The sequence below is a fragment of the Genypterus blacodes genome, unplaced genomic scaffold, assembly GCF_046128005.1.
Source record: "Genypterus blacodes isolate CSIRO-AG114 ecotype Tasmania unplaced genomic scaffold, CSIRO-AGI_Gbla_v1 ptg000022l_1, whole genome shotgun sequence".
NCBI lineage: Eukaryota > Metazoa > Chordata > Actinopteri > Ophidiiformes > Ophidiidae > Genypterus > Genypterus blacodes.
This window is the reverse complement of record NW_027466835.1, coordinates 3,624,418-3,632,500: the sequence shown is the minus strand read 5'-3', so window position 1 is coordinate 3,632,500 and position 8,083 is coordinate 3,624,418. Positions and strand designations below refer to the sequence as shown.

Genomic DNA, 8,083 nt, shown 5'->3' with positions numbered 1-8,083 from the left:
ACTAAGGACTAAAACAAAATTGAAAAGAATTTGAAAAGAAAAGAGGCGGTATGTTGGTATCGGTATATTGGGCTGATCTGGTAAAAGAGAGCGCTGAAGAGTCGGCGCGGAGACGAGCCCATTTAGAAATCCATCAGCCTTGACGCGGCACTCGAGCCTCCTCAACACAATCAGGGCCTTATGCCGCCTCGCCTGCCGCCAGGTCTGATGAAACGGGGGAAACGCTCGCTCTGCCTTCTGAGAAAAAGATACTTAATGCGACGTGTGTAGCTGTCACAAGGAGCGCGAGGGCAGGCGAGATAAAGGAGGTGTAGGAGCTGAGTGAACTGAGGGAGAGAGAGGTTTTGCGAGAAGGGAATAAGGTAACGGTCGGAGATAAGCAGCTCGGTAACAACATCTGGAGCCACCTGTCCGGAAGATAGGTTATGACTGATGACGAGCCACAGGTCAATCACAGGTGCCAATATTAAAGGCCGGCCTGTTTCCGTGGCCCGAGCTAGCAAAGGTGACAGGAAGAGAGGGGTGTGACTGTGGCGAGGAGCAAAACACGTGCTCTTCATTCTCCTCTCGTGTGTGTGTGTGATAAAATGAGCTGCGGGGGGATGCGGCCGAGGGAGCGCCACAATTAAGTGTTGAATAAAATATGGCCAGCTGACACGAATTGATCACAGAAGGAATGTGGGACAGGGGGGAAGGCGATTCTTCAAGAGCGGCGAGCGCGGCGCTGAAAGTCCCCCGCAGCGCCACAACTGGCCCCTTCACCAGTAGTTAACACATCATGATCATTGGTCCTTGTCAAACAAACTCAATTACACGACAATATTGTGGCAGCTTGATATGATGGGATTGTGTTGAGTGTTTGCTTACAGGACAAGACAACGAGAGTGTGTGTGATGTCACTCCAGGCACTACGCTTCAAACAGAGGAGGTGCGTTTGATGTTTTGCACACTGTTTCACATCATCACACCTCCTCATCACCCTTCCGTGCATGTGTGTGTGTGTGTGTGTGAGCAGTGGCATGATTCTGCAGGTCAATGGTGTTGAAGGTGTGAGGAGGTCATTACAGCGTGTGTGTGTGTATCTCTGCGTTATTAACCCATTTGATCATCATTACACACACTGTCTGGGGATGGCGGCGTTGACACAGACATGCAGGAACACACCAAACAAAAAACACGTGTTATTGCTTCAAAAACTGCGTAAGAACCGTGTAAGAACAAGATGAAAGCGGAGGAGGAAGAGGAGTAACAGAGCAAAAATACAGCAGGGAGTCCCGGCGATTACGTCTCTCCAAGCCTGTTCTATCCATCAGGAAGTCGTCAGGTGTTTGGAAGCATTAATTATTGAAGCCTTCTGTAATGGCTGAGCTGTTTGTGTAGCACGCCTGTAAAATGGAACCTTGGATTTGAAGAGGAACGGGCGAGAGAGGTCACATGTGAGCACGGCTCCTCTCTCTCTCCTTTCCACTTCCCTTCAATTTAGAGAAGGCGCACCGAGAATAATGAGACGTGGGAAGAAAAGAGAGGGAGAGAGAGAGAGAGAGAGAGAGAGAGAGAGAGAGAGAGAGAGAGAGAGAGCGAGAGAGAGAGAGAGAGAGAGAATGTATACGAGTGTGTATGAGTATGAATAAAACATAAGAGAGCAAAAAAGAGAGATGGATGATTTTGGACGATACAAATCTCTAAAATCAAACACACTGTAAACATCGCTCACTGTCACACACGCATGGACGTGCACACCACATGCACACGCATGCAACACACACACACACTAACACACGCGCGCACACGCATATTCATTTTTCACAGCTATAGATTTAACCACGACCCAGAGCCATTTGGGAAATTATCACGATCCTAATAACTTACACATCTATCTGCAGCCCTGCAGGCCGGGGCAGATTCTCCTTCCTCCTCCCCCCGTCACAGGGGGAGACTCCCTGGACTGGGCGATGTTGGTTCCTGCTCCTTCCCCACCCCGTCCAACACCAGGGACCAGCTGTTTGGATCATGCTCTTATAAAACCTTCTGTTATTGAACCAGGGAAAAGGAGACACTTAACACTGCTGCAGCTGAGACTAAACCCCACAGCTCTGTGCGTGCAAATTACATTGTCCTCACAAACCATCCACTGAAATAAGGCCACAGAGGAAGAGGCTCTGGCTGGGGGGCAATCAAAGCTTTGATAGCCTCGTTTCAGCAGAGCTTTTGGTCGCGTGTTCCATCCTCCTTTAACAGAATTTGACTTGTTTCTAGTAACAAACTGTTATTTTCCAATAATTCCTCAGAAGTGAAGTCTTCCGTGTTTTATTCTTGCACCACAGGTGAGATGTTGCACCGTGCGCTGCTCCTCCTGCTTCATTTTCACATTAACTTCTCTTCACTTTAGAAAAACACCTTCTTTCTAATCCTCCGGCCCATATTTGCATTTCATTTGTCCACTTCAGCTGATTTCTGCAGAGTGTGTGTGTGTGTGTGTGTGTGTGTGTGTGTGTGTGCGTGTGCGCGTGTGTGTATGTGTGTGTGTTTGTTTGTTTGCAGTGAGGCTTCCCCTATTGATCACAGCAGATAGCCTCCCTGTTTGTTTGTTTGTTTGAGCTTCCGTGCACATCAGCGCAAAGTCGGATTCTGATCACACCACTGAGGAAAATGGAAGCTGTGTTGGTTCCTGCAGGGGGGGAAACCTGGAAAGGCCAACGAAGCTAATGTGTGATGATACACACGTACACACACATTGAACTTACACTTATTTATTTGCTCAAACATGCACAAATACAAACCTCTCATTTTGGATGTTACTTTTAAAGTAACATTACGTCACGTTACATGAATTCCACTATCACTCAAATAACTAGGCATTGAAGTGATTTCTGCCTCTTCAAAGTCTAAATTATAGTCGTCATAGCACTTTTACATTGTTACATTAATTCAAAACGACTCGAACACGCATTAAAAACAGACTATTCAAAGCTCTTGCAGGAGTCTTGCGTGTCGCTGTCCCACAAATGCGCCACTCGATGTTGCAGCGCTCTCTGACGGTTAAGCTTCGTCATTACAAACATCACAAAGAGCAGGCAGGAAGACGGTGAGTGGGCAGCCGTGGATGTTGTCATCATCATCCGTGACTTCGGTTGTCTACTACAGGCCTCATCCAGCAGGCAGAGGTGCGTTTGTAGCCTAATCGGGGACTGGAACCACGACCGGGGCTCCGGTGCTGCAGGTACGGAGGCTTGTTCACCGTGTTGTTGCTGTGTTTTGATCCGTTATTCATCTGCGTCCGTCAGAAGCTGAGCGAGTGACCCACCCTGCGCCTGAAAACAGGACAGCGTTTCGTCCGTGTTTGTCCGTAGCAGCTTGGAGAGATACGGCGTCCTGCTCTGCACTTTACTGCAACACAGCAGATTCACTAGTTTTTCTACTTTGACTTCATCTGCGCTCCATCTGCGCATCAGCTAAACGCTATTTCAAAAGCTACATAGATGGAGCCTGAAGCTTCGTATCTTAATAATATGACACTACAGTTATCATAATAATGCTATATACTGCTGCTGTATGGCTATTATTCTTATTAGCTCCTCTGAGAAGGTATGCAGTCATTTTTTTTGTTTGTTTACAAGGCGTAAATAAATAGAATGTAATCATCTGTAATGTAATACACGGCCGCGAGGGGGCAGTGTTGTAACTGTAGATGCGCTGTCCTGTTGCAGTAAACTGCACAGTCACTGATGGTCCAGGCCCTCCAGACTCATTCAGCACACACACGGTGATTTTGATCTATTTAAGCTTATTTCGGATGATTAGACTCAGGATTGTGTGGGAATATAAAGACCATATTGGATTGCGATACGACCAATCTATGTCTATGAAAATGTGAGGGGATGACACAAATATATATCTAAGCCCTCAACACTTAAACAACAACAAATTAGAAGACAACAGATTTACTAACACATTTAAGAACAAAACATACAAAGCTGGTCTAATATATGCTGATTTGTTGTGTTTATAGACATGCAGAGTTTTGTTTTTCCATTAAAGGAGAAACCAATTTACAAATTAAGTAATTTCTAAATGATACATGTTATTTGTGATATCAGAAAGTTGAAGGCCTTAAAACAAATAGCTTGATAATCACAATAATAATATCGAGTAGAATGCATCCTGACATCACATCCGTGGTAAGGATGAGGAGACTGACAGACTGACTTAACCAGTCTGCCACCTGCTGCCAGAAAGAGAGAATACCCGAGCAGTCCCAGTCTATTGATGTTCTCCTGTCCCACAGAGAGGAAGCTACAGTGGTCTGCGTCATTAATCATTGTGATAAAGTCTTTCTTTGTCGTCTCTTCTTTGTAGGTGAACACGCTGAACCCCGGTGCACAGACATTAGAATTTGACTGAGATCTGCGTCACAGCGTGGGGTCACCATGCTCTCCTTCACCGCTCTGCAGTGTGTGCTGGTTGCAGCTGTGTCAGCCATTCACACCCCCAGCACAGGTGAGGCTGACGAATAACAAAGCAAAATAACACTGCCAAGCTCCACAGCAGCACACGCTGAATGCTAGACAGCCAAGAGGACAAATGAGGATGTAGAGGTCAAGATGTCAGCTGTGCTCGGCATGAGTCATCTCTATCAGATGCAGACGGGGTAATAAAAGCATTAAGAGCATGATGGCTGGATTCAGAGGGGTGGCTGGATCAAACTGGCTCCTTGACCTCACTGGTTAAATATGTGCAGTGGCCTGGATGAATTGCTTTTGTTCTGTTTCTGTTGTTGATTCAGAATTGACCATATAAAAGAAATGTCTAAAAAGGAAATTATTATAGTTATTGTTTGTATTGATAATCTAATTTTCTCAGATAAATCTACAACCCACATTTCTCAGTGTAACATTGATTTTCTGATCTAACTAAAGATTTGATTTGATTGATTCCTAGTTTGAGCCCAAATATTAGGAACCCACTTGTATTATTATTATTTATTATTTTATTTTATTTTATTTTATTTTATTTTATTTTATTTTGTTTTGTATTGTTTTGTTTTGTTTTGTTTTGTTTTGTTTTGTTTTATTTTATTTTATTTTATTTTGCAATCCAGTGAAACTACTCACCAAGGCCTCAAAACCTGCGATAGTGTATCCACACCTCTCTGACAATACAATAAAGTATTGGGATTAGATTGTGTAAATGTGCTCAACAAGCCCAATGATGTTGGACTCGAATCTGAGACAAACATTGCCTAATGCCAAATAATGAATTTGCTACTGATGTAAGAATGGAGAAAAGCAAATAAATGATAATTCTCCCCCCAGTATTCCTGGACAAGCAGCATGCCAGCTCCCTGATTTCCCGCCAGAAGAGAGACGCTCAGCCTTCCAACTTGGAGAGGGAGTGCATGGAGAAGGTTTGCACCTACGAGGAGGCCAGGAGGTATTTCCAGGACTCCTACCGCACGGTAAACCCCAGGGTGCAAAGAAGAAATGTGTGAAGACGAAAGTCATTATTCAGCATCACCTGCATACTTAACATAACCTGTTTCTCTTCCAGGATATCTTCTGGTCTGTGTACATCGGTGAGTGTGCTCACAGTGATTTTCCATCATTACATAGTCTGATGCGTATGTGATCTACTCATAGACACACACACACTCTTGTTTGTTTAGATGGAGATCAGTGTGCAGAGAAGCCCTGTAAGAATGGCGCCATGTGTTCAGACAGCGTGGGAGGATACGACTGTGTGTGCAAGTCGGGCTTCACAGGCGTCCACTGTGAGACAGGTGAGGGACATGTACAGTATGTGTATGACTCATAACATAGTCATGATCGATCTTTAATTGTACAAAAAAGGAGGCAATAAAAGCTGATGAACGTGACTTTTTCACTGCTTCATTAATATGTGTAATACCTTTATATAGTTAGATGATGATAGATATTGTTTCAGTTTCTTAACATTTTTAACAAATTGATGTCAATGTTTACAAATTCCAACAGTACATTCTTTTTTTAAATTTATGTTCGTATTTATTTATTCCTTTGAAGTTTGACTTAGTGATTTTATTTATAAACTGTCAATCCAATCCCTCTTTATAATATCCAATTAAATACAAATTGCATCGCATTACAATTTACTGTATGTAACTTAGCAAAACAATTAATTCTCCTTAATCCCCGAAGTCTATTTAACCGAATTTTGTTCATCCAATTAAATATAATTTGATAGAAAAACGACCCCCGGGGGTCCAGTGAAGGATTGTGGAGCCGTTCTAATGGTTTCTCCTTTCTTTGCTGCAGACCAGACAGTGTGCATCCTGGATAAAACCAAAGGCTGCACCCAGTTCTGTAAGCCAGGCTACGTGTCGTATGAGTGCTCCTGTGCTCGAGGCTGGAGGCTCGATCAGAAGGACAACAACAAATGTGTGCCTGCAGGTGTGTGAGAGAACGTCTGTCCATATGATCAGATGAGTGAAAACAATCGGAATTAACGTTACATTGAAGTTCACTGTTGAGGCATTAATCCTCTCTCTCTCTGTCTCTCTCTCTCTCTCTCTCTCTCTCTCTCTCTCTCTGTCTCTCTCTCTTGCTCAGTCACATATCCCTGTGGTAAAGTGAGCAGTCTGAGTCAGTGGGACAGCAGACAGTCCGCCAACACCCGCAATAACTTTCAGGGACTGAGCTGTAGTTCATTGGAATGTCCCTGGCAGGTGGTTACACACACACACACACACACACTGTCTCTCCCCATCCCTCTCCAAACATGTCAAATCTAAAGGTTTTGTGTGTTCTTCATCATCTTTCTTGCAGGCTGTCCTGAAAAGTGCAGAGTCAGCCGGTTACTGTAGCGGAGTCATTCTGAAGGAGAACCTGGTCTTGACCTCTGCTCAGTGTGCCAACAAGTACAGCTCCTTCCAGGTGGCCGTAGGTGAGTGGACAGAACTCAAAATAATACAGCTTTGTGTTTTTGTTGATGCACCTTATCACTGTGATCGTTTTGCGTCCTGCTGTTAGTGATGTTGTGTTAGTATGCCACCGCGTATGCCACCACAATCCTGAACTCATCCTCTTCCCCCGTCTCCTCAGGCAAGCGTCAGACTGCCTACGAAGAGGGAGAGCAGACATTGTATGTGAATAAGGTTCACGTCTACCCGCGTTACGTGGAGGGTCGCCCTGAGAATGACTTGGCTGTGGTTGAGCTCCGCGACCGCATCGTCTTTAAGAAAACGGTGGTTGCTGCCTGTCTTCCAGAACGGGACTTTGCAGAGAACGTCCTGATGGCTGGACAGTTTTCTGCTGTGATCACAGGCTGGAAGGACCCCAAGGAGGGCGTGGAGCTCCAGGGCCCACTCACCCGTAACCACCTCTCCTACAACAGCCTGTCTGAGTGTCTGCTGACACACTCTAATCTTATCACTAATAAAATGGGCTGCACAGCTGCTCAGACCAACGCCGACTGCACCATGAGCTCCGGCAGCCCCTTGCTCACCCTCTACAGAGATGCTTTCTTCCTCACCGGGGTGGTGAGCCAACCGACAGGGGCCGACTGCAGCAAAGGCTACATTTTCCAGAAGGTGTCGCGCTTCCTCGGCTGGCTCCAGCCCATGGTGGACGCCCGCTAGAGGAGGGGGTCAGGGCGGTGAGGGGAGGGGGGGAAGGACAAGTTAAGGGGTGGAGGTAAGGATGTGATGCAAGGAGGACAGGGGAAGATGTTTTAAAAACAGGGACTCGTGTGTGAACTTGTAGCTCAGTATTTGATTAGTTTTGTCTTGTTGCCCTCATCTGCCATTTTGAAACAGTATTTTAACCCCCATACTACTCGCTTGCTACTTCTCTTTGTAGACTTCCTCGTTCATCCACAAGGTGGCTCTGTGTGAACATGTAACACCACAGAAGCTATTCAACCGGTCATGCAGTTTGTATCAGAGGACTGAAAGCAGATAGAGACTTGCATGTGTCGTGATGTGAACATACCTTTAATACCTTTAAGTATCTTTTATGTGACTCTGTTGACTCCATTGATCACATTCCTGGTTGATGTGCACTGACTGTAACATTCCACTTCTCAGAATGTAATAAATATTAATACCAGA

At 45.1% G+C, this 8,083-nt stretch overlaps 1 protein-coding gene across 3 annotated transcripts; it reads left to right on the top strand.

The window, feature by feature from the left end:
- The first annotated feature begins 3,051 nt into the window (after nt 1–3,051).
- On the top strand, nt 3,052–8,083 carry proza (protein Z, vitamin K-dependent plasma glycoprotein a). Of its 3 annotated transcripts, none has more exons than XM_076143241.1 (9): nt 3,052–3,211; nt 4,357–4,497; nt 5,313–5,455; nt 5,548–5,572; nt 5,663–5,776; nt 6,291–6,425; nt 6,585–6,700; nt 6,801–6,918; nt 7,077–8,083. In XM_076143241.1, exons 2-9 carry the CDS (start codon nt 4,428–4,430, stop codon nt 7,610–7,612), a joined length of 1,257 nt encoding a protein of 418 aa, XP_075999356.1. In that variant the 5' UTR covers nt 3,052–3,211; nt 4,357–4,427; the 3' UTR covers nt 7,613–8,083. The 3 variants fall into 3 exon arrangements, with proteins under 3 accessions (XP_075999356.1, XP_075999354.1, XP_075999355.1); XM_076143239.1 differs by having other exon boundaries at nt 3,052–3,220; XM_076143240.1 differs by having other exon boundaries at nt 3,057–3,164.